The sequence below is a fragment of the Aulonocara sp. 'chitande type north' Nkhata Bay genome, linkage group LG8 (assembly GCF_057382095.1).
Source record: "Aulonocara sp. 'chitande type north' Nkhata Bay isolate Kocher_YH1m ecotype deep benthic linkage group LG8, A_spYH_male_GT1.1, whole genome shotgun sequence".
Lineage (NCBI taxonomy): Eukaryota > Metazoa > Chordata > Actinopteri > Cichliformes > Cichlidae > Aulonocara > Aulonocara sp. 'chitande type north' Nkhata Bay.
Window position 1 is genome coordinate 19,955,861 of NC_141351.1, and position 27,019 is coordinate 19,982,879.

The 27,019-nt window shown below is 39.5% G+C and overlaps 1 protein-coding gene across 5 annotated transcripts in view; it reads left to right on the forward strand.

Moving 5' to 3' along the window:
* Nucleotides 1-27,019, forward strand: part of sdk2b (sidekick cell adhesion molecule 2b) — a 280,187-nt gene that overhangs the window by 185,302 nt on the left and 67,866 nt on the right. For all 5 annotated transcript variants that reach the window (XM_086304172.1, XM_086304171.1, XM_086304176.1 and 2 more), the window contains one exon: nt 17,521-17,680. In XM_086304172.1, the coding sequence (XP_086160298.1) occupies nt 17,521-17,680 (160 nt within the window). The remainder of the gene's footprint in view (nt 1-17,520; nt 17,681-27,019) is intronic.

The window sequence follows — 27,019 nt, forward strand, 5'->3', positions numbered from 1 at the left end:
AGCTCCATTTCCAAACATCTCAACCTTGTCTTTGTCACCAAACTGCTCCCCCTGAGCTCTCCCTCTCCCTCCCTCTACTAATTTCTAATCTTTTCCATCTCTGTCACTCCCAATGAAAACAATATCTTCTGCTTCAGCTCTGCCTCCTGTCTTTTTGTCAGTGAGCCACAGGTGATTAACCTGTGATATAAATGACAGGTGATTAACAATAAGCAATGAAGTGCCCCTGAATGTCCCATTCGATATATAGATATTTTTCCCATTTATTCCATAGGAAAATACAAAGAACAAACCTTAATGGGAAGCATTTACTGTAACCGAGTCTTTGAGGATATTGCATTTCTCCTGGCATAAGTCTCCTTGTAGACCTGAGACTAATAATGAATGCTTCCTCTCCATTTGGATCGCTACCTCGGAGCAGCAGTAGACACTTATTCAAATTGGCTTCAGAAGTGCCTGTCTTGTGCCTTGCCTCATGTTTATCAGTGTTAAGTATAAGTTGACATTCCCTGCCACGATTGTTGAAATACTGCTGGCATAACAAACACTCAAGCTCATTCTGACAATCAAAACAGCATTGTGACATTGTTTTTCTCAGATGATTAACTTCAATGAGAGGGAGGAGCGGCCTTGCTGATTGGCCACAGACCTGTTCGGTGTGGTGTTTTGTTTTGTTTTTGTACCCTTTTTTTGCTTCTATTCCTCCTCCTTGACAGTTGCAACACTTCCAAAAATGTGTTTAATTAATTTTAAGTCTTTACCAATGATGCCCTCCTGCTTTTTTTCTTACTTAAGTGAGTCAAAGTGAGATAACTGAACCGTGGAAGTTGGTCATAAATAACAAAATTAGTGACAGGGTGAGGAGTTTGGCCATTCAGGAGGGACTCTGATTACAGCCAGTGCTCGTCCACATGGAAAGGATCCAGTCAAGGCTGTTATGGCATCTATATAGGAAGCCTCATGGATGCCTAAGTGTGGTATTTTGGGCATTGTCCTACCTGGAGTAATCCCGAGTTAGAACTAGGACTTCCTGAAGAGATAATTAATATCTATCAGTGTGCTTGGGAACCACTCAATGTCCCCTCCTGATGAGCTTGAAGTGGCTGGAATAAGGAAAGTATGGGCTTCTCTGCTCTGACTGGATAACCCGGATAAGCAGTGGAAATTGGATGAATGAATGGATAGTGTTTGTTTGTTTTTATAAAACACACCATAAATAACACTTTATATGCCTGAAATGTATGTTTATTAAAATAAGAAGAATGAAGAAGAAAAAGTAAATCTATTTTTTGAAGGATACACAGACTGTGGATATAGTAAATCAGACAGTTCCAGTAATTCCAGTAAATATATTTGAAAAGTAGCTGAATAAGCCAGGGTTGTACATTTCACTCAGTTATTATAACACTGAGGTTTGCCTCATTGTTGAGCAGGTTTGTGTCTGCTGCTACATTTAGAGACTTTCCAGATCCCTTTAGATATTTTTAATAGCAGCTAGTGAAATATCTATGGACAGCACTGCTTTACAAACAAAGGTCATGCTCTCCCACTGCCAGCATTGTTATCTCTCCTCTTGCTCCTTTTAGCAAATTAGTGGGTAACATGTGGCTTGTACATTTTGAGAGCATTCTCTGGATCTCAGTGTTTTATGCAATATCTCTTAATTAGATTTTATTCTTTTGAATCATTTGCATGATCAGCTTGCAACCATCTCGTTTCAGTCACTTTGTCGCATACAATGTTATCATAGACGTAACACCCAAGTTGTCATGAATCTGAATTATCATGAAGCAGCAATGATATAGTGTATGACTCTGACATGAATTTAGTGTCTCCGCAGTAAAAATGATATGACCCATATTATTGTAAAGGCAGTGCATTATCTTTAGCAGAGGTTTAAACACAGTTATACACTGCCAGTACTCCAACTTCAGCTGCTGTTAGACTCAAGGACTCGGATATTTTCCTGGCACTTCAGTGTTCCTTCAAGCACCCACTTTGTATTCATCTTTCTCTCACCGCACAACAACAACAAAAGAAAGGAAAAACGCCTGTTTCTGAAGCTACAGTTGTAATGACATAATGCTGTGTCACTGATAGTTCATCCGCACATTATAATGAATACAAATAGGGCAATACGGAGCAACTGCAGGATGGCTACACAAAGAACACTTTCACAAAACTCCTAAAAGGAGACATTATTCTTCATGGCAGCCAGACAAGGATGTTCTGCTGTGATGCAATTTTGAATGCATGCTGGTCTGCACCTAATCATCTGTCTGCAAAGGTGGAAGAGAAACGGAGTTCATCTTGTCAGGGCTGCGTGACGAAATGGTGACACTGAATGCAAAGCCATCTGATACATGTCAGTGAGGCGGGATAGGCAGGGTGTCTTTGTGTGCGGCGAGGTGAGGGAAGAAAGGGAGCGCCCGCAAGCGTAGGGAGTGCTTTCATGTTTGGCGCGGCACTTCGCTGATAGTGTTTGAGCGTTCAAATATGCTTTTGCGGAGCGCAAGAACAACTGTCCGTGTTCAACTGAGTTCGCACATGTAAAACACCAGCTGATGGGATGTCAATCGCAGGTGCTGCGCCTGTCATAGTGATGCTGCTGGCAGCGTAGTAAGTGATGGCTCTGACCTTCAGCGGTGACAAGAGAGCGAGGCAGCACAATTAAACTACGCTTCTGCATTTTTCCCCACTCTCCCTCTCTCTTCCTTTCTGTTGCTATTCTGTAATGACAGGTCACACTCACTCCCTTCCAATAACCAAAGTCCAATGCCTGCTGATGACTGCAAGAAATCTTTTCCCAAACAAAAGTCTATGCAAGATTTATAAAAAAAGGGAATGAAATTTGAGGAAATGAAGGGGGGGGGGGAGGGGGGGGGAGTATAGTTGTACTGTACAAACATTCCACAAAGTGCCTCTAAAGGCCTTAATGGGAAATGGATGCTCACTTTTAGTTGATGGCTATTGAGACAACGTTTTTTTTTATCAGCCTAATTTCTGAGTTAACAGTAAGAAGCGTGAGGATTGGGTCCAAAATAGCTGATGGTTATTTTAAAAGTGAAACACGAGTGAAAGTGATAAGTGATATTATTCAGTGAAGATGTTTAAAAAATCAGTTGTGCAACAAAAAAAGGACAGAAAAGCAAACAAGTGAAGCGACAGAATAAAGAAACTGAAAGAGGTCACTGACTCAAAAACAAAAAAGAGAGATTGAGTTAGGGATGTGTAAAGGACACGTGAAGCCCCACAATGCATGATGGAGATGTGATCTTCCCATAGACAGTGATGAGCGTAGGATGATGATGACGATGATGATGATGATGGATGACGGATGTTCCAACCTTGGCCCTCTTTGCAGTGTCATTAGGCAGCAAGGTTTGGGGAACCTGTCTGAATGCAGCATGCTGTGCGCTACCTATTTATCACTGCTGTGACTGCTGAAATCACAAAGAATGAATGGTTCCAGTGGTGTCTGTGTTACGGAGCTTTGGTAAGTGAGGATTTTGACAAGTAAAATCTATGAGCTATAACCTCCTACAGCAGTCTTTAATTTTACTGCGGCATATCTGCTAGAAAGCTTTTAGATGAAATGAAATCAAAATGCAGTTGTGGCTTACTTCCTTTTCTAGTCGCGTGTCGATGTGCGTGTTATCCGATTGGAAATTTTAAAACCGTGACACAAACTGAAGACTTTTACTTCGATTTAGTTGCACTGCTACAGAGCAAAGTGTAAAACAAATTTTCCGAAGCTAACAGCTTCAAACTGCACAGTAAATACAGACGTGTGCCTCACCTTAGAGATGGGTTTTTTTCTTTTTTCCGTTTGTTTGATCAGCATTAATCTTCAAAGCTGTATTGTATTATAGGATTATGAAAGATTAGAATTCTGACTTATAGTTTTTTCTTGGTTGTTTGTTTTTCATTTTTTCTGGACAGTGCAAAAAATATATCAGGGACTACAGATAAAAATTAGCCTTTTCTATACTGGAAGCAATATATGTGTTGTGCATTCTTCCTAATAAACTAAAACCGTGATTTCATTCAAGCTATATTTACAGATGTTGTCGCCAAATCACCATATTGGTAGATCCAGTATGTATCAAGTTTCCTCGGGATTGTTGGGAGACTATGCAGTGTGATTGAAAACGGGCACCGTATGCCTGAGAGCACCTTACATAAATCGAATGGATTTTTTTACCCCTATAAAGTGAGAGACCAGAGTGGCTCACTAAGAGCAGTGGAGGGGCTGAGTGTGTGTTTTGAGTGCCCACTTCTGGACACATACTCATCAAACAATGGGAGACATGGTTACGGGGGTGGGAGGCATATCTGTCAGTCAAAGCGCAGCCAATACACTTCCATTTGAGGAAGCTGTCAGTCACCCAAGAGTGCAGTAATGGTATGGTTGTCACCAGAGTAGGAGGCTGGAGTAAAGGGAGGAAGACGAACTCATTTGGTAAACTGGAGGGAGAAAAGCTGCCACTTCCCTGAGACACCACCTGTAATCGCTACCTACAGATTTGACATAGTCAGTGTGAGGATAAAAGGATTGTGACTGAATTAGTTAGCTATCAGGGGCTATTTATGCTAGGATTATTTTTTCATGTAAAATAAAAACAAAACAGTTTGACACAATTTAAATTTTTTATCGTGGCACATTATCTCGCTGGAAGCACACAGTCAACATCTTTTATTTTATTTTTTGGTCTGCTCATAGCAGTCTGGCCATTCTCCTCTGACTTCTGGCACGAACAAGGCATTTTTGCCCAGAGAACAGCTGCTTACTGTATATTTTGTCTGTTTCGGACCATTCTCCATAAACCTCAGTAGCAGTTATGTGGCAAAATCCCAGTAGTTCAGCAGTTTCTGAAATACTCATGCAAGCCATTCTGGTGACCTAAATGACCTTTCCTCCCTATTCTATTGCTCACTTTGAACTTAACCAGGTCATCTTGAGCATGACTATGTGCCTAAATAAGTTGGTAGTATGTAATTGACTGATTAGATATTTGGTGTACCTAATAAAGTGATCTGTAAATATATTTATTAACAAGAATACGCTTGTTTGGGTAGATTTTCAACATCTTTCAATCCTGTTCATTCTTCCCTGTTCACAAAATATATATAAAAAAGCTTTGTAAGCTTTCCCTGTACCCTTTTGACATTTTCCTCTTTCAGTTTTTAAAGAGGTTTGTTTACTACAAACACTCCCTAGCACACCTGTATTGAAAAAGATGCTCTACTTCAACCTCCAACCACTGAAAGAAGAGTGGAAAAAAAGAGAATCCGATAATAAATATTTTTTTACATTCACTTTAAAATGCTTTCTGAACATGGGAAGAAAGTTTTGTAGTTAAACTTGTGACTAAACTTTTGACTCCTCCGAATAATGAATGAAAGCACATTATCAGTTATCGCCTAACCTCTTCTATGCTTTCTAAATGTCAGCAGCACACAGCTTTGGATACATCATGCTATGTCATCGTAGCCAATCATCTTATTCTTTTGTCATGTATTCTTGTTATAGCTTGCAAGCGTTCACACGACTGTTACACAATGCCACTTTTCTCAGAAAAATCAAAAAGACTGAAGTATGCTTCTTCATGGAAACTTCCCGTGCACCCCATGCATCCCACTTACCAGCAGCTTCTCTGATGTATTTTTCTTTTTTGTAGCATCACCAGACCTAATTTTAAGCTCTGACTTCCTCCTGCCAACCTTAAGATTTGCAGCACCTCTACCTGAACAGTCAGTGGCTGATTTGTCAGCTGTGGCAATTGGTTGGTGATACTTCTCTATTGTGTTTCCTGGTAGTTAGGCAGAGAACAGGGATGAGTTCTGCATATTTAGTCATTTTCTTCTCAATCTCTCCTCCTTGAGTCAGCTGCAGCACTTTTATTGTTGGAGCCAACAGTCTGGTCACAGAATCAAGTTGCAAATCTCCCTTGTATAACAGAGCCTCCTCTCCAAGTCCGCCTACAGTTTGCCCCTCGTATCGGAGGTTTTGATGCTGGCATCTTGCTGGTGGTACCAGCCACCTCCTTCTCCCTCAGGAACTGGATCTGATTCTGGCACCCTGCTGGGTTCTCGTGGCTGCCTTTTTATCTCTACGACTTCTGAGCGTTTTTTTTTTTTTTTTTGAACTGCTTTATTGTTTCTCCACTTGAACCAAACAAGTTTTGTAGTATAGTTTTTCAGCATGGGTGGAGGTTTTTGGTATCTATGGCACACTGCCATGCCCGTGGCAGCTTGCAGACATTTGATGTCTGATGAATCAGCACGCTTCCTTCTGCACTGTCTCAACCATCCATTTTCTTTTTCTTGTGCATTTCTCTCTCAGATTGTGTAATTTTTTTAAAACCTCTATATTTTTCAGTTTTGTTTTGTTTGTTTTTTTCATTTTTTGGGTGGGTTTTTTTGTCCATAAACAAGTGGTGTATGTCCTAAAAGATACAGTAAATACGCTTGTAATTATTCTTCAAAATGAGAGACTTTTTTCATTGCAGAGATTCTTGGTCCACACTGCTCTGAATCTGTAGAAAATGAGCAGTATGTGAGTTTTAAATTGTCAGCTCAGGCTTTCGTGCTTGGCTTTTTTTCATCTGCACTCCTCAAGACGTAAAAGTTTGACATCTTTGAAAGGTGTGAGCTTCATATTTAATGTGAGAGTCATTGCATATTCTGTGTTAAGACAGCACTCACACACACGTGTTTAATAATAACAGAAATAACTGTTATTGTCTTCCATTGTTTCTGGTTACTTTGTTTTCTCACACTCTTCTACTTCTCTTCTATGACCAGTTTCATCACATTTACAAGAACCATATTAAAATGACAAAAAAAAAAAAAAAAAAAACCAGAACAAAATTTGAAGCAACATTTTTCTCTTTGGTGCTTGTTTGCAAAATCTAGAAGTCTGTAGGACATAATTTGACAGTAAACTCATTCTGCACAATATATAGAAGCCTCAGTGCCCACTGCCTGCAGCCCCCTTTGCAATAAAATATCAAGTCCTAATACTCACCCAAGGCTTCTGGCTTAAGAGGTTCTGTGTGCACTGATGTAAATAAAACCCTTGTTTTCCCCCATAACCTAATCCTTGGACTTTATTATACACTTTAGAGGATGTTTTTGTACCTCCAGCCTTATAATCAGCGCTGCTCCAACCCACTTTCATCTTTTCATCCTCCTCTTTTATGGTTTATCCACTTTCCCTCATTCTTTCCTCTGACCTGGCTGTACTGGCATAATATAGTGTGGCTTGATCACAAATAATACTCAAAACTCATTAATGAAAGATTACGGTTTCTCTGAATAGCCACAGTGAGCTTTCATTTGGTGCCCATATAGGCTGTGGTACAAAGAGCCAAACACAAAAGGAACGACCTTAGCCAGCCTTTTGTGCTGTGATTTGAAGACGTACCCTTGACAAAAAGTAAAGACCCCACTACTAATAAGCAAAAAAGAGGAAATGTTTAAATGAGAAAAATCATGGAAAAAATAAAGAAAAGCTAAACCTGGCTTGTTGTGTTCTCACATTAAACTAATGCACATGTGTGCCTTCTTGCTGTTTTGGTTCACCAAACACTTGCATTTGTAGCCGGTACAATCAGCAAGAGGAAAGGAAAATAGCGACTAAGCTAACCATCCTTGCTATGAGAAAACATAGCATGAGGTCAAAGAAGAATGTATGGTATAAGGTAAGAAGAGCTAATTGGCTTGCTGAGAAATGAAACCAGCACCATCTATTCAGTTGGCTTTATATAGACTTGCCCTTCGTTAGGTGAGTACAAAGAGGACAGAGCAATGATCATGATGTTTATTGAGGGGAGGTGGAGTAGCGACTCACGGCGTGAATGTTTGTGCATGTATTTTTGCTTATGTCGGGAGAGGACAGAGGGTGGTCTCCTTGTTTATATGTATATGCCTTTGTCTCAGTGTGAGCATCAGAGGATGAGTGCGAAGTTGCCAACAGAGACGGGGATGAGATGGATGAGGTGGGCGATGTGTGTGTGCATGCAGCTCTGCTTGTGTCAAGAGCCCAGTGGCATGCCTCACATTGTATGTACTGAGGGGAAAAAGTCACCAGTGAGTATTTGCCTGCTGCTTGCATTAAATCACACAGATGTGCATCTTTGCACCAAAAAAATCAGCAGGCAAGAGTAGAAATATGAAGAAAAACAAGCAGTCTACATTGTGCATCTTTTTATATGAAAGATGTGAATCTAAAAGTTCAAAAAGGAGAAATGAATAATAAAAAAAAACAAAATAAAAAGATTATCATAGAGAAACCCGTGTTAACATGACATTTATTTAGGCATCTTCTTTTTTCTTTTTTTTTATCCTTCCAACAAATAACTAGTGCGTGGCAATAACAGAGGCTGACTAAAAAGCCAATTGTAGTGCATTAAAAGCCTTCTAACAAGGCCATGAAGTGGAATTGTTTCCTGCCACACTCCAAAGTGAACAAGTGTTGAATTGGGCGAGAAGCTGGATAATGGCCTCTCCTTCAAACTACCTCAGCTATCAAATGCTCTCCGTATTGACCTGCACTAATCATCTTCACAAAGTGGCAATTTAGACAATTATCCCCCCAAATTTCTCTTTTGAAATAAGTATTTTATCAAATGAATCCAGCACACTGTGCCCACTCATCTTAAGAAGATTTTAAAAGGCTTAAAGGTCAAATTTGTAACTTTTTTTTGACCGTTTTCATTACAGGTTTTAAAAGTTAAAACAATGCTACTTGGGTGTTTTTCAACTGATGCCAGTTGAAGATTGAGACCAGGTTTATCTCTTGTCTTTCCAAAGCATGATCAAATTAGAAATTAGAGTAAAAGTAAATTTTTGGTGTTTGGAACCCATTGGTCAAAGAAAAAATAACAAATTAGGGTCTGCCTACACGTCTCATACCTTTTGTGCAATACTTTTGTAAATAGTCAACGGTGCAATAGACTCAATACTTGAAATGTGCAATTCACTTGTATTTTTATTTTTATTCCTATTTATTCTATTTATCCCCTTCGTATATTTTATTTATATTGTCTCTGTATTTATATATATATATATATATATATATATATATATATATATTCTGTAACTCTGTAACTTCTGTCGGTGCTGTGCTTTTTTGGAAATCGAATTTCCCAGAGGAACCCACCCGAGGGATTAATAAAGTTCAATCTAATCTAATCTAATCATATTTACCTGTTATCATTTTCACTTTATTTCAGAGGCCGTATGATGTCTTGTTGTCAGTAAACTCCTTTAACAGTGGACCAGTGGACCTTTGCAATAGTTGTTTTTAAATTGCATCAATTGTGGTACCAATTTATGTGCCCAAAAGTCATAAAAAAGACAACTTTCCCACTTTTTTCATACTTATTTTAACATTTTAACACCTGAAAATTCTGTTTAAGCTTAGGAGAAAATATCTTTTCTACACTGAGTAATATGTAGTGGAATTGATTTGTGCAGATTACTCACAGTTAATAGTCTGTTCAGATAAAAATAAATTCATTCCACAAGATTTGGCAGGCTGAAATGTTACGATGGTGGCCAAGACCAGTGTGAAATGTGTTATTTTGTGGATGGCTCGTCGTCATCGCAGTTCATTCACACACTGAACTATAAATTTGGCTCGTTAACAACAACGCATGCATGTTAGGTTTAAGTTCAAGTTGTAGTTTGGCAACGTTTTGGTGTGTGTGTGCGCGCGAGCTTGCTTCCACGTTCACTTACTTCATAGCGGCTGTAGCATGCAGAGGAAGTGAGCGATAGGAGTATGGTCCTCTCTTTTCTCCCTTTGTCTAGCCTTCCCCTGCTGCAACCCATCCATACATTATTAAGTAGTAAAGAACATTGTTCCACAGCGTTAATTTTTCAGCAGGCCAGGGGTGGACTGCAGATACATCCCATCCTTAAGCCATGGGTTACTCAGGTTGCTGATGCATACTGTCTCGTATAGAGTTCTGTGCATATCAACAGTGTGTGTTCATTATTTCCCCTGACTGCACTTTTTCATCATACAGCTCAAGTGGTGAGCGTTTTTTTGTCTTCCCTCTTAATGTTTTAGAATGACCTAATTCTTTACTTGATATAAAGAAGTCTTCACTGACGTATAAATCAACATGAAGTCTTCCTGTACAGTACTTCAGTTTGGAGCATGCAAGGTCATTTAAGATGTTTCATGCAGCCATATGATACTGATGCATGAGATGCTTTTCAGCTTTATTGTGTCCCATAATACAGCAATTGATTTGGCTCCATAAACATCATAGCTTAATATGCTCAGTGTACTGCGCCCCGCACACCACCACTAAGGAGATTTTTCTTTCTAGATCTATTGGGAAATTAAACCAGCTTGTTCCTAAGTAAGCACATACAGGCACACCAATACACATACATAAATTTTTTTGTTTTGTTTTTTTGTAGAAAAAGGAAATTACACAATGGTGACATGCAATAGAGTGGCATTTATTGGCACACAACCAATCACATGTTCCTTTCATTTCTTGTACATAACCTGTTTTTTTTTTTTAATTTATGTAGCTCTGTTTCTTAGCGTTACCTGCTTAGTCTAGATTTGCAAGTCATTATTGACACTTGCGAAGGATTGCTGCAGGTTAAGTGATAAAAGTAAGCATACAAGCTGACAGCTTAGCCTGTCGTTGCTAAAGGTTAACTCATAGATTTATGAATGCCACCTCTCTTTGCTGAGGCCGTTTAAAGAAGTAGACATTTTTGATATTTTAGTTGCTGTGATTTATTGCTATCCCTTCCCCATATTGGGTGGCATGAGAACTGAGAAAAGAACAGTGAGTGATGCTAGTTTTCACAATTTTTAAATATTCATGTGTTTAAAAAAAAAAAAAAGAGCTCTTTGGCTTTTCACAGCAATGTATTGTGTTATTGTTTTCAATATCCCGCACCAGTGTTTTCCTGCCTTTGCAGATTGTCAGCCATTTGAAACCAAGTGAGAGGTACTTGCAGCACATCATAACGTTGCAGCTTTTTTTTCTCCATTCACTGAGAAAGCGAAGATATCTCACAGAAAACACGTGGAAGGAAAAAATTGATATAAATTAGAATTAATGTGCTGTCTTGTAGCGTCTTACATAGCGCCTTCTTACCACTATGTATGTAAATGGAAATGACATAAACATAATAACATCAAATCTGAAGAGTGCTGGATGTAAATAGCATGCGGACATCTACAAAGAAGAATATTTAAACCTACAATAAAAAAGGGGTAAAAAAAGAATCGCTTCTGATTGGAACCGGGCGTCTTCTCTTGTCCACTGAGAGTCTGTCTCCTGGACAGTGCAGGGGTCTTTTGCAGTGGTGGAGGGCTTCCAGTTGAACTAAAACTGTGAGCGGAGAGCAGACCAGCAAGAGTAGAGATTATTGGCTGGCAGGGTGGTCTCCTGGGAAATGCAGTTCTACAGGCAAAGAGGAGGAGGCGTCACTGAACCATGAATGAAACAAAAAGGGAGCCAACAATAAAATAGTGAAGCTTTGTGCTAAAGTAAGATGTGTCTCCTTTATGTAGTATGGACATGCTATGTATGTGCATATGAACAGAACAGTGAGCTGCTCACAGGCTTTGTATTGTGAATTTGTGTACAGTATGTGTAACTGTGTGGACACAGGCTAGTGGAAACCAGCAGCTGGACTGGATTTGAGTGTCCCTCAGGGATGAGCAAAATATCAGTCAGCACAACCACACACGCCTGCCAAATCTTCCTTTCGTTCTCTCTCTGTGTCTCTCACGCACACACATACACGCACATACACACACAGACACACACACATTCAAAATATGCAGTTTCGTACAGACATACATTCACTGGCACAATCTGGATCATTTCCCTTCCAGAGTGCACACGGACACACACACACACACACACACACACACACACACACTGAGCAAGAGGGCCAGAGCAGTGTGCTAAATAAAATTAGACAGTAGAACAGATTTTCACACCCAGCGGGACCATTAGCAGCTCAGTTAGACCACCAGCAAACTTCCATCCTCATCAGCATCACAAACACATTTTGACACCTGCCATGAAAGAATGGCATGCACACACGGTGGGACACACACACACACACACAAAAACACACGCACCTACACATGCACACATCATTTAGAAACAAACAAATCACATGTGGACAGATACATACGAACGCTAGACACCTCCAAACTCACATTCGTTCCACATTATAAATCAACGTGTAGCAGTAGGTTTATGAAAATGGACTGTAAAAGCTATAATCAAGCACCTGTGCGTGAGTGCATGAGTTTGTCTCTATGTGTGGGGCCCCCAGGCTGCAGCTGAAATATGTATGCTGTGTCCGGCAGCGTTGAGCCCCTGAGGATTGAGCTAGGAGGGAGGTTGCTACTCATGGCTGCCACTGCAGCACCACAGCCTTCTGGGAGCTGGAAAGTACTTCGTTATCTGTGGAAATTCACTGCTCCGTTTTGCACTGGCCACAAAAAATCTGAAAAAATAAATGTCATCTGTAAAGCCGCTGAGCTGTATTGACACGGACTTGCATCTATTCAAATGATGTGCTTTCACGAGGATATTTTTCCTTGAAAATGGACACAGGTACCTGCTTTACCTTTATTTCTGTGTGTATTTCACAGCCATTTGAAATAATAATAATAATAATGATCCAGAAAGAACTCTGCCTATGGATGTCATGGACACATTATGCTGAAGGCGAGTGCGTCAGTGATCTGAAAAAAAGAAATCACATTGCCAGAAAGCAACAGTGAGCAGATAAAGTTTAAAAGTTGCAGACTTGTGCAGAAAGAATATGTTTGAGTCACAATTACAACCTTCAGAATATTTTCATACATGTTATGCATTATGTATAAGTAAAGTATAAGTATTTTATATGTGTGGCATTAGCACCTACAGACTGCTCTTTAAAAAATTAGATGTTACATGTGCAGCATCAAATTCACAAAATCATATTTTCTGATGTAATCAGATGGTCTTATTAATTCATTTACTTCTTATTTATGTCCATTTAAATCATGTCCTGTATTTCACATTGCTCCACAAAGCACCTTTATTTTATGTGTCTTATAAATAAACCGACTTAAAATGGTGTTTTGACCTTTTTAAGCTAGCCAAAGGTATTTGGAGTGAAATAGGAGAAATATTCCTGACTATAGGTCTTGTTTTTAAAATTTAATAATATGAGTTCTCCTAAATTATGAATTCTCACCCCAGGGCAGGCATTTGTACCTGGCACCGTTTTCATTAATGAGAGAGCCGATTTAATTGACTGTGCTGCAGACTCTGTTTTGAGTCTGCATTTGACACACTACCCTTCACCTTTGCATGCACACACAATTATACACACACACACACACACACACACACACACACACACACACACACACACAGTGCTTTGAGCTGGCATGGCCCCAGGGAGCATCTCCTGGCATGGACTTTGCTGTATGCAAACGAGGGGGTCTCTAACACCCAGTAATCCTTTGTATTTTACAGGAAGCATGCAGCCGAATAGTGGAAACTTAAGTTGGGTCTAGTCTGTCTGCGAGTTCATTTGTAGCACTGTTCACACTAATTGGAAGAGCTTACTGGTGGCATGAGACAGACCATCCAATGTGTTTTCTAAGCCTTTTTAATAGCTGTGTACAGTATGAACTGTAATAGCAAGATCTCAAGTGGGTGGTGTGTCATTAAAATCTCGATACTTCAGGTCTCATCTTTGTCTCACAAAGTGATAGCAACATGCTGCACATTTATACTTCCTGTAGTTGTGTGAAAATCATTTCCTCTGAGAAAAAGCATTGATTATTTGTTTAAAAAGCATCATTAAATCCTGTCACATGTATGTGTTTACAATATTAAAGTGTCAGGAAATTGTTGCTATAGTTACTCCATGTTGCTAAAGTGCTGTCAACATAAAGAATGTATAACCAGCCATGTGCACAGGAAGCACAGATTCCCATATGGGTTAATTGTGCATCAATCTGTTGGTAATGCTACGGGTCACCGGTAGGGGAGGACTGCATTCCTGCTTTCCACTCAAAAAGATATGAGCCGTGTATTGCTTATTACATTATTCCCCTCGTGATCCCACTTTTGTTGTAATTATTATGCAGAAAGCACAATTAAAACACGTTTCATATTCATATGAGAAAGATATGCATTTTTAAGACAGGACTGTTTTTATTATAGATGGCAACATTTGTGTGTTTTATTGAGAAATACAATTGACCTTTATTTGCGTTCTACATTTAAGCCTGGAGACCCACCAAAACACCAGTTCAGATAAAACTCAGAGTTCTTATTAACATAAAGCATTTTATTTGTTGATTTTTTTTTTACATGGGGTCATGTTGTGCAATGTTTTGATCACTAATTGTTAACAAAAAAATATTAATTACTTCTGGGCCTAAGTTATTATACTCCTAGAGTGCTTATACTGGCACTGCATGTGCTGATTTTACTGTTAGATAACACTGATGAGCTCTTATGGACGTCCTAATGAGAGGAGCTACTGGAGATATCATCAGTGATCAGTGTTTTCTTTGGCCTCACACTGCCCTGTGCTTGAATGGATATGTGTTTCTGCGTGATACAGTGGTTGCCTTTCATTTGCATGTGCCCCCCACCCCCTTTCTTCCCTCTTTTTGACGGCATTGCTTCCTCTTGTCTCTTTCCCTGCTTCCTCTCACCTCATGCTCTTTTTATCTGTCCCTCGAAGATAAAACCAAAGCGTGCATCGCGAGGGAACGATTAGTCTCGGCCATCTCAAATAACTATTGTATGTCTCAATCACCCTCATTCTCAAACTATCTCCTCCAGTGCCAGGCATAGCATTAACCCTCACTGGAGAGGCCCTGGCACTCCAACTCTAAAGGCAGCTTAGAGTCTATTTTACATTTTATCTCTTTTTTTTTTTTTTGCATCTGTTAAGCCCTCTGTCTGCCATCCTCATCGCTTATAGATCATTCACTCATTTTTTGTCTTATATCACTTAACCTAAGTGTTCATTTTTCTTTTCGTTCATTGTGTATTCTGTCTTTACACTGACAAAGACTTCCCACTGTGACTTTCTGTTAGCTGTGTCTATGGTTTGACTGAACTTTATGTGCCCCTGCTGTATGGTGGCTTTCTTCGTGTTTGACTAGATTAAGGGATCAGATTTTAACAGAACGGAAAAGGCTCACTTCTGAAAATGCTCAGTGGTGATGTGAGCCGAATTTAGCAGATAAATGCTGTGTGTTAGCTTGCTGAGTCTCCTATGTCTTCTTATATGTGTTATAAATATTTATGCATGTCAGCTTAGCACAATACTCAGGTTATCAAGTGAGAAGTCAAACCAAAAGCTGTTGATAAATATGCATCAAGAATTTATGAATATTCATTATTGAATCACTGAAGTGTGTTTTTGCACTTTTGAACTTCCAACAACTACCATTCATTCCCTTATCATTTTTCTTGATGTTCTTCGTTATGTAACTTTGTATCTGCCTCAGTCTATCACCTTGGTTCTTGACGACAGAGGTATTTCAGAAAGTTCTTCAACATAATTTAACATAGTAATTAAATCTGCTTTATATTTCTCTGGAATGACATGATTAGTCATCTGGCTCTTTCGTAACTTGTCTGGAGAATACACGTGGCTGCGCATTCACGAGCTCCTCAGCTAAAATGCAGTAAAATAAATAAGGTGCTTATTTGAGACTCTGATATTTTTAGGATATGCAAACCTGTTGGGAGACTGTGTGCTTAATAAAAAGTGGAACGTAATCATTAATTAAGTTGTAAATTAATTAAATGTTGTGTCGGGTAGTTTAAAGACAACAGTATCAGATGTTTCAAACTTGTGAAATTTCTCATTTTGAATTCTGATGTGATCTACGTGTTTAAAAAAAATTAAGAACCTTGAAAAACAAAGAAAAACCTTGAAGGTCTGGAAATCTATTTATGATGAGTAAAATAAGCAGGGTTTTTTTGTGAAGGACAATAAATTGCTAATCCAGATTCTACATGTATCACAGCAGCTTTGGTCTGTAGTCTGGATTTCAGGCTATACTGCACTGCCTGAAGTCTTGATCTTGTGGACAGAAGTTTGTTTTTAGCAGCGCTGCTCATCTGTGTTGCATTTTACTGTAAGGGCTTCTGTAAGGGTCCCACTCAACTTCTATCTGTGAATATAGGAACAAAAAAAAAACTAGATGCAAATGCAAACTATATTATGTCCGTCCATGATCAGCTACTGTAACATACATCCATTTAGTGTAAAGAAGAATCTTTAGTATTTAATCCAAGTCTGTAATTTTAAGTGAAATGCCTGTAAATCATCTTTAGGCTTCCACTGTTTGACTTTCATCCCCTATTTTTCTCACCATTCCTTCACTCTTATCAGTCTACCTCCAGTGGATTTGTTGAGCCAGAATAGAGGAACAAAATATCAGCACTATAGATCATTTTGACAGTTTAATTTCAATGCCTGATTATCAGTCAATTTGATAATTATATTATCCAACCATCCAATTAATGTGTTCTATATTTACAATGATCATCAAGTAAGCGGTCCATTTTTGCATCATTTATTAAGGGTGAGATATTAGAGCCACGAGAGACCTTGACAGTTTTGCTGTGCAGCTTCTTGATTGAGATATAAAAATCACTGTGTGTCTATTGCGACGTTCACTATAGGCACCACCCTACAGAGAGCTTCTCGCCGGTCTTCCTCAATCCATTCCGTCACACTCAACAGAGCGTGTTCAGGAAACACAGAAGGAGCGAAAAACAGAGCGATACAGAGTGGAGGCGAACAAATGATGAAAGGATTTCATGCCTCCTCCTTGGCTTTACTCCTCTCCTGTCTGCTCTGTCTAGCTCGGAGGAAGGTACTGCACTGTGCCAATGAGCTACTGACACACAAGTGCATAGAGCAGGAGATGCAGGATCAATCCTTCATGACTTGATGCTTTTGCTTCCTCTTCGCGGTTAGTCAGACTTCTCTGAGACATTAAGAGCAAGTCAAAATCACCCACAGCAGACAACAGTGCATCGTATCAGATTAGGTAGCTCCGAATGGGACACATTCACAGAGGGTTTTCCATCTGGAGTGTGTTTAGATGCCAGTGATAAATAAATGCAACACAGTTTACTTTGTCTTAAATGAAATCCCAGCATCTGACCATAGACAATCCGTAACAGTCAGAGAGATGTAAGCATCAGTTACATTTGGCTCCCTGTTTAAGTGTATTTGAAAAGTTTCCGAGGACTCTGTGCTTGCTTCTTGTCTGTGCTTACATTATCAAAGTTAATGTGATTCCTTCTATCTTATCTGAAGAACTCCGTTTTCCTGACATTCTTTTGTCCCTGTATTTGTGTGTGTGTGACATTTAAGAGTTTGCATTGTTCACGGTTTGTTTCCCATTAACTGGTTTTAGGAGGAAAATGTCTCATTAGGAAATTGAAAGACTTTAATTCCAAACATTTGTCTTTACAGATGACGTGCCTCCCTACTTCAAGACAGAGCCAGTGCGTAGCCAGCTCCATCTGGAACGTAACAGGCTGGTGCTGACCTGCATGGCGGAGGGAAGCTGGCCACTAGAGTTTAAATGGATCCACAATAGCACAGAATTAACACGCTTTTCACTGGAGTACAGGTGAGCACAGGCTGATGAACTGTAACTAACTAGTCATGTGTATATTTGGTGAAATTAGGATTAGTATTTACCTTTTTGCCATTAGCTACAGGCCTACTGTAAGAGATAAACTATGAAAGTCCCATTCAGTCAGGAGCAGAGATTAGTCATTGACCCCTGGTAGCCACTGGTCGCTAATTCACGCTAGCGTGAAATTGATTGGAAAGAGGTGCACGGTGTTGCACTGAAAACCTCCTTTGAGGTTTTGAGTTTGAGTACACACCAAGAGGAAGTGAAACTGTGAAAAATTGTGACACAACCTGGAAATGGAGTCTGTTTGCACTAAAAGTAAAATGTGCTGGTTGCAGCAGTCAGGCACAACTTTTCAAAAGGTTGTAACTTTTACTGTGAAAGCAAACAATGTCCACTTCCAGTTTGCAGTGAACTTTTCACAGTTTCACTATAGCTCAGAGTATAAATGGCAAGTGTTTGCAGACAAGTTGGCATCTTCCATGAAAACTACAGGTGAGTACAGGAAGGTTTTTGGTGCAACACCCTCTTTACAAACTCGTTTCACCTCTGACAGCCAGCTCCAACTGGCTGGTAAATACAAAGGTTGTCGATCGTCCTCCAGGTCAGTGTGACTGAGACCTTACTCTTTTAACGTACATGTGATATTTTGAATCTATCTATCAATCTATCGTTTTCTGGTAATCCGAAGTCAGTTCACAGTGTCAGCACGTTAAGCAGGTTATTCCAGATGTCCTTCTCCCCAGACAAACTTTGTAGCTCCTCCTTGGGGGATCCCAGAGTGTTCCCAGGCTAGATGAGATCTCTCCATTGTGGTCTGGGTCTACCCTGTGTTCTCCTGCCAGCCGGGCGTACCCACAGGACACACAGGAGTAGCAGCTCTACTCCAAGATCTGGATTTCAACCACTAGTTTTTCAGTTGTTACCCATTTTTCATGAGCATAGGTGAGAACCGGGATGCAGATGGACTGGTAAATCAAAAGCTGCACCTTTCAGCTCTGCTCTCTCCTCACCACGACAGTCCGGTACAATGCCTGCATTATCGCTGACGCCACACTAATCTCCCAGTCAAGCTCACGTTCCGTCTTCCCACCACTCGTGAATAAAATCCCACAATACTTGAACTCTCTTGCTTGAGGGATGGTTTGAATTTGACCTAAAAAAAATCCTTCAAAGGGACCTGGTCTTGTAGCCACAGGTAGCCTTACTTGATTATTCTGATGCTACAGAGAAGAAGCATGGGCTATGTAAGAACATCTTCTGCACCCTATTCCAGTTAGATAGGTGTTTAATGCTTGTTTGATGAAAATATTTTTTAAAATCAAACTTATTTTAAATTTAAATTGAATCAGTGTAATATTATGGCTCTAAAAGCACATCTTTATTTCATTTCCAACACTGCTGTGGTAATTCTCAAATTCAGTAGGGCAGTGTGGTACTCTGCATATGCATTTTTAATTAATCCTGGTCATAATCCATCAAACATTAGTGCATTATAAATAAAGAAATGGCTTATTCTTGCTTCTTTTCTTTTATTGCCTCTAACCCCCCCCCCCCTCTCCCTCGTGCCTCCGTGACCTCCATCACTCTCTGTCTCTCCCTCTGGAGAGGCTGCAAACAAGCGAAAGACGTGAATGAGGGTTAGTGCAGGAGATAAACCGTCTTTAATGGTAACTGGAAGATCCCAATCACGAGGCAAACATTGCTCTTATCTCAGAGAGCAGTGTGCCTCCACCGAGCGTTTCCGTGCGCATGTACATGTATGTGTGCAGACAGCAGTACAAATGAAGCGCCGGACGATTGATAGAAAGCTTGCTGACGCGCAGCAGATCTTAGCTGAACTGTTGTGTTCACGTGTGAAAAAGAGAACGAATGTGAAAACAACAGTGGCTGAACATAGAAGCAACATCAGGGTTGTTGATGGAAACGCTTTCTTGGTATAATCTCTGGAGACAGATGAGACCAGAGTGAGAACAGCAGAGCAGGAAGGGCAGAAGTGAGACACACAGCTGCTGGAGGAATTGATGAGAATGGACTGTACCTGAGAAAACCACTGCTGTTGGAAGCTTTGGGCCACTTTGACTGTGTTATTGGGAGAGTGATTGAGTGACGCTATGGGTGATTAAACAAGTACTCAGGCACAAGGCTGGACAAGGTTATGTCTATGTCAGTGTGTATATCATATAAAAGGACTGTTAAAGCCATGCAATTATCCCATTCAGGATTGTTTGGCTTTACAAATAGATATAAAAAAGAGACTAATCAAAAATACCCTCAAATTGCTGTCATGCGCTTAGACCATCTGTGCTTTACCAACGTCCTGCTAGTAATAAAATAAAGTACACTGCGAAAAAGAACGTGAATCTTGCATAGGCTAAATGCAACATGCAAACAAATAATAAAAGGACCTTTATAAGGATCTAGAGTCCATATGAGTAGCTGAGTACTTAAAAAATCTAAATACCATTTTAACTGAAGACCGAGTGCCCTGCTATATACTTTCAAGAGTTTGTGGATGTTAGTTTTAAGTACGCATGCCTTTTTCTTGAGGTTTTGTGTCCATTGTATAATTTCTTCATATATATCAGCACCTCTCTTAATGCAAAACCGTGGCGCTCGTGTTGTTTATATGTCGGTACGCACTCCTCCTTATTCCTCAAGTCGGCCTTTCTTTCCGCCAGCAGAGTATTTCAGCAGAACAGACCCCCATATTAATGAGGTTATGGCAGAGGTCCCCAGTGCTGGGCCCTGCTTTAAATATTGACACCATGTGACTTGACCTTGTGTCCTCTGGCAACCAATCAATGCTGAAAACTCTGCGTGAGCATTATAATTCAACATGTAGGTGTGTGCGTGGAAGAGTTAAGCAAGTGGCTGACTTTTAGAGAGACCAGGATCAGCACTGACAAATGCCACATGACGGAAACTTCATCTATACAATATCCAATTGCCACACGCAGATATTCACACATTCTGGCTCGCGTGCTGCTTTCTTTGTTCCTAAAAAAAATCATTTAATAGCCTTATCACCAGATTACAATTGAACTTAGGAAGGATGAAGATTGTATCCAATACAATTAAGAATTTTTGATCCTATTAGGCAGATAAGTCTCCTGCACACAATGCTTCAGCAAATCAATAGATCTATAAATACACAGAATAGCACCACAGCTTCCTGTCACGTGACCAAAACCTCAGGGGTGATTACCTGGCACTCCACCAGTCTTTTTGCTGCCAATTAACCTAGAAACTTAATTAAGAGAGTTAATTATTAATCGGCCCTCAAGAGGCATTTTTGTTTGTCAATTGGTTCTTGGCTGGGTTGGTGGAGTGTGGCCTCTGCTTCTGAGAATAGTAAACTTTTGCTTCTTACTCTAATTAGATTGAAAGACAAAAGTAAATAAATAAGTCTTAAAGGGTTTTACAAAGGCAGAAGGGAATATAGTAGTTGTTTGTTTCAGTTATAATAATTTGAAAATAGCATTCCAGAGAGGATACGTTTTTTTCTGAAAGATCAGGCAAATGGTTAAAAACTTTAAGAATGACATTTCAAATTACAACTGCATCAGTAAATGAGCAGAGAAATCTGTGAATCCAAAGGAAAAGGCAGAAAACTAAGAGTAAATGACTGTAATCTTCAACCACAGATCTCCAGGAGAAACCTCTGTACGGGCACAAACGGGGGTATGGATATGTCTAATCAAGACTCCCTCACCACAAAATATGAAACAAATAAATACATAAAAAATGGTACAAAAGACATCGCAGTCGCAGCGTGACGAGTTCGTGTTGATTGACTTTTCATCTCTATGATCTTCTGCATAATAGGTGCTTTGCTCTTCAAATCTGGCATTTCACAATCAGGAAAGAAAAGAATAAATAGAAAATGAGATTAGCGTTTGACAGCTAGCTTGATAGAATGTCACTTCACTCTTTGCAATAATGATTCATCTTTGTAAAATGTGGGTGCGCCTTCAGAAATGGGACGGTAATATTGTATATCCGTGTTTTTGGCAAATCAAGAATGTGCCGGAAGCTAGATGTAGACAGATATGTGCAGATTTTTAAACACTGCATGTACGTATTTCCTAAAAACTCAACCCTCACCCAGACGCCCCTCTTCACACTTCACACTGGGCTCTCCTGCATTCCCTTTGTTCGTCTTGTCTTACTTTAATCCATACATAGATGAAATACCACTAAGCATCCACATTTTTTCTCTTTTAAGCAGATATCATTTCATGTTAGCTCTGAACAAATTAAAACAAGTTCAGTACAATGTTTTTCAATGTCTGGGGGAAAAGCGAGAAGAGATGACAAGCATGCCAACTGGATGAAGATGAAGGAAAAGCTGGTGGAAAAAACTGCCTTTTCTTCACACACCAACAAATATTTAGAGGAAGCCACAAACATCATTGTGCCTAAGATTAGTTATTGAGTTATTAAATAAATTATATCCAAACTTAAGACCAGATAAAGTGTGTCAGTTTACTGTCCTGTTGGGAAAGTGCCATCTGTCTCCAGCTACAGTGACCACCACCCAATGAGAGGTTCATACGACAGCTGCCCTAAATTAACAGCGGTGGTAATTATGAAAATTGTTTTTATTTGTTTCTGTAATGAGTACATATATAACAGACACAAGAGTAGGATCCAAGTCATGGTTTGTGTGTGCTCTGCCTTTTTACTGTCATTAAACAGCAATTTATCGCACGAAATGTGAAAAAACCCTGTTGAAAATCAGACAAATTGAAGATTCCTTTTGTTCCCGTCTCCATGTGCCAAAACAAATGTGAATGCATGTAGAACAGGAGGTGGGTCAAAGTGTGCATGTGGAAAATGAAATTGCATGAGGAATAAAGCACAGCAGCAAATAATAAGACCTTGAGATTCAAATTTGCCCATTCGCTCACTGTCATTTTCATTTCCCATTTCCCCAGTGTGTTGTTTTCTTTGACACATCCCACATATCCTTGCTCCTTCTACTGTCGCTCTTTCCAATTGTCACACACAATTGTTCTAGCGAGTCACATCAGATCTAAATAAATAGTTTTTATTTAGCGGATCCGTGGCACTCTCTACTTAATCTGTATGCGTTTCTTTTATATGCTTGGATTTCTGTGCTTTAAGGCCCTGTGAATAAAAGACATCAAATAAAAGCAAAACAACAAAACAGAAAATCCAAAGCTACTTCACTGGATTAAATGAAAGTATCCTTTCATGTAACAATAACAATAAGAAAAAGAAGAATTAGTATGCAGACTTGACCAGCGTGAGACATAACTGAATTTTTCAATATACAGGTCAAATAAATCCACATGTATTATTAAGCTGATTGGTTGAACGCATTGTTATCCTTGTTTATTTGCTAATGTTCGGCTAACCTTTATCCGTGCTAAGGAGAAAGAGTTGCAGTACCTTAGGTCAGTACTTGAATCCCATCATGTTAGGGATGGGCACGCCTTGAATACAGTCAGCCAGGCAGCATCTCTCTCTGGATGACCTTAATGGATTTCTGGCTATAACTAGAAATGTCCATTTTCTATCTCTCTGGCATTCTCAGCCACAGCCCCTAGATACAATAGATTGTACCTTTCTCTCTCCTCCCTTGCACGCACTCACTTCTTGTTTTCTATGGCTGAGCAGAGTGAGTGAGTCTCAAGTGCAAGTGAGACAACAGGAGAAGAAGACACTGTTTTATTTTGCACAATATCCAGCATTTGTTCATGCGTGTGTGTCACTGTGCTGCTGGCTGGTATGGCTGCTTCTCTACTGTAGAAGCACATCCATACTGTACTGTATGGATGTGCAAGGACATCACGTTATACGAATAATTACACTGAATCTCCAAATTAAACAGGAAGTAGCCTCACTTTATCATGTTTATATAGTTTACAAAGTATTTTTACTATTGTAGTCTTTTAAGTTCTGATATAAATAGTTCTTAATTCAAGAATGTTTCAGTATCCTTTACCAATTTCATCCTTTGTACAAGTATGCAGGCTTTTGTTTGTCGTATATTTGCAACATAATATGTTCTGGCCTTCGCGACTATTTCACAGCTTTGATGAATGCATAGAAAAGGAAACTGGCTTTTTCAGACATTATAGGGCGGAAATTGTAAGATAAAATGATCTTAAAATAGTATTAGTTTGAGTATACTGTCTCCTTTGGACACTTATCCCTCTGCGTCATCCTAAAGAATAGAAGAAGCTATCCTCTGTGGACCTCTAAAGAATCTATTTATTTCAAGTAGCTTAAATGAGAAGTCCCAGTTACCTGTGATGTAGTGGATGTGTTAGGAATTAAGAAGAAACTGAGAAACATTTAACCAAGAAAACATTTCTTATATGATCCAGTGCATCTTTAAATGGAATGTCCTTAAAAATATATAGTTGATCTCAAAGAGTATTGATCTCTTTTCAGAGACATTACGCATGCGGTGGAGCATTTCAGAGCTATAAACAAGTATCTTTGATTTTCTGTCAATGTTGCTTTCACGTGTCGCTTTCTGTGATGGATATTTCAAGCACACGGTAAACACACTATAAGCATATAATCATCCTATTAGAATAATGACACACATCAGTCCATCATGATCCCCTGAATAAATAAGTAATTAGGCTGTCAAAGCTAATAATTATCCACTGCAACTGCTTTTGTTTGTATGCTACCCTTTTGAATATACAAGCTGTTGAAGTATGCCCTGTTGCTGTTAAGTGAACTCGTTAAGAAAAGTAAAGTGACATCAAACTGTTATATGAGGTTGAAGACCTTTCTGTTAGCTGTAAATGTAACATGAGGGGGGAGATCATTATAAGTGAGCGGTCACACATCGTGCTTCGTTTCGTTTTTTAGTCAAATCTGATCTTTGCATCACGTGACACAGCATCAACAACACACACACTTTCAGATCTGGTTTCTAATTAATTGCAGTGTTTAGTAGAGAAAAATGTTGGTGTCATTACCAGCTCATAATAAATTTATGATGCTTTATAATTTATTATGATTTACTTTTATGATAAGATAGGCTGTAATTACAGTGTCCTTGCAGTGTGTGAATGAGGTTTTATAATGCTAGTGTTTAACTAGCAATTAAAGTCGAATGTTATTGGAGCTAACCTTGGTGAAGGTATGATGTTATTATGGGAACGCTCTAAAAAAGAGTGCACTGCAGCCACCTACAATCAAAGATGATAGTTTCTCCAGTTATCCGCTGCCATCTCTTCATCTTTTCCCCCTCTCTCGCTAACCTGTTTTCATTCTTCCATCCCTTCTGTTCTCTCTGCCTTCCTCCATCTCCAACCCACTTTATGCCAAGTCCTCCCCTTTTTCTCATGTCCCTCTATCCGTCTCCCTGCCACTCCTCCAACTAATCATTTCTCCTGAGTGGGGCTAATTAAAGGGGATCTGACGGAGTGTGCTGACCACAGGAACATCAATCAATCTCTGTCCAACACAGCGAGCCCCCGCTGACTCCCCCAACCTGCTGCCAACGTGCACAACTCTGCAAAGGTTAATTGTATTCATTATATAAGGGACAGAGTGAAAGAGGGAGAAAGAGAGGGAGAGAAAGTGAAAGAATACTAACTAAAGTCACCCTGAAGGTTCTGGCTCTAGGGTGAATTCTCTCTAGGCCTCAGTGAGGTTAAACTTGGAGCAACGACACCACCTGTCAGATATTTCTCGCTCGATATCTGCTTCTTCTTCTCCAAACCACTGAGCGAGCTCACTTTTTTTGTAACAGTCTTCCTTTGCTGGCATCCCATTATCTATTCACCTCCTCTCCCTTCCATTTATGCATAGCATATATACGTAATTGTATTCATTTAGTTGATGGAACATATGAAAGGAGTCACACATCATTAATAGAGCCTACTGATTAGTTGATTAAGCCTTAACAGACTTTGGGCTAAAACTCATTTAGTCCTTCGGGCCCAAGTGGCGCTGCTGGTAATGAGGTTTGATACCACTTCATTTTTTTGTTATAGATATTAAAAGCCTTCCAGCACATCCAGCCATTTGTTGTTACGGCACTATATCAATTTCAAAAGCACTACATTTAAAGAATAGAGTCGGCTTTCTGGACCTTTTCAAGCTATCGGGATAATTCAAAGAGCAAACTAGACAGTGAGTGGTTAGTGAAACTTCAAAAAGTGAGACACAAACTGGAAATGACGAACTTTCATCTTCAAAGTAAAAACTGCATCTTTTGAATTGTGTTGGTTGTAGTTGCAAGGCGCTGCTTTTATTTTGAAGGGGTAAGTTTTCCATTTGCAGTTTAGGTTGCACTGCAAACTCAGTTTCATGTTTCGTTCCATGCAGACCTCTAGCTATCGCAACAATCTGCCATCAACCAACACAAACAAGCGCCATATACCGCATGCTTGGGACGGCCAGCAACCTGCAGCAGTCGCTCCCCAACCAGTCGCAGAATACATAGTCTTTCCTAGCAAACGATCGTTACCAGGGGGTCATTGACCAGTTTCTAATCAATGACCCCCTGTTACTTTGACACAGCAATCACTCACAATCAGTGGAGAAATGCACATTTTTATATTGTGACTAATGATTACCAAGTGGTTGCTGACAGATCTCTACTTTGTCCGATGGAGGACTTAAGAAGATTCCTTGTCCAACAGGATAATGGCATCCTCGTTTTTTGAAATTCACATGCAGAGATTTGAATGCAGAGTTTTTTTATCCAACTAGCAGAAACCAGAATCCTGAGCACAGCACCATGCTCTTCTAGATATGCGCACTATGAATTAATTCTTCCTTTTCGTTTCTACTTTAAAGTCTGATTGTCAGCATGATCAAAATCACCAAATTTAAAAAATATATTCTAGCCTACTTCTATGTGGAAACTTTTTAAATATATTTATGTGCGTGTAATGCAGGAGGGTATGTTTTTGGTTAGCTTGCTTTAAAAACACTATTAGAAAATAGATATTTCTTTTTTCTTCTCTTGAGCCTTGAGCTCTCTGCAGTGCTTTTGAATCTCTTGATGCATTTTTAGTCAACTACAGAAGAGACCAGATGAGTGCTTTTCAGATATTTAGGTACCATTAGGCATATGTAACAGAGCATTTTTAGGGGAATAATTATTTTGATGGCCTCTAAAATACAACTGCTTTGTTTGCAGTTATAGTTTTGCTTCTGCAAGCATCCAACTTCACTGCAAACAGCTTGTTGAATGCACTTCTGAACTATGAAATTGCTCTTTTTTTAACAAATAGTCTCACTTATGTTCTCGCCAAACACTGATTCATGACAAAAAAGCCCTGTGTAAACAAAAGGTTAAATCACAAAAAAACTTTTCAAACAAAC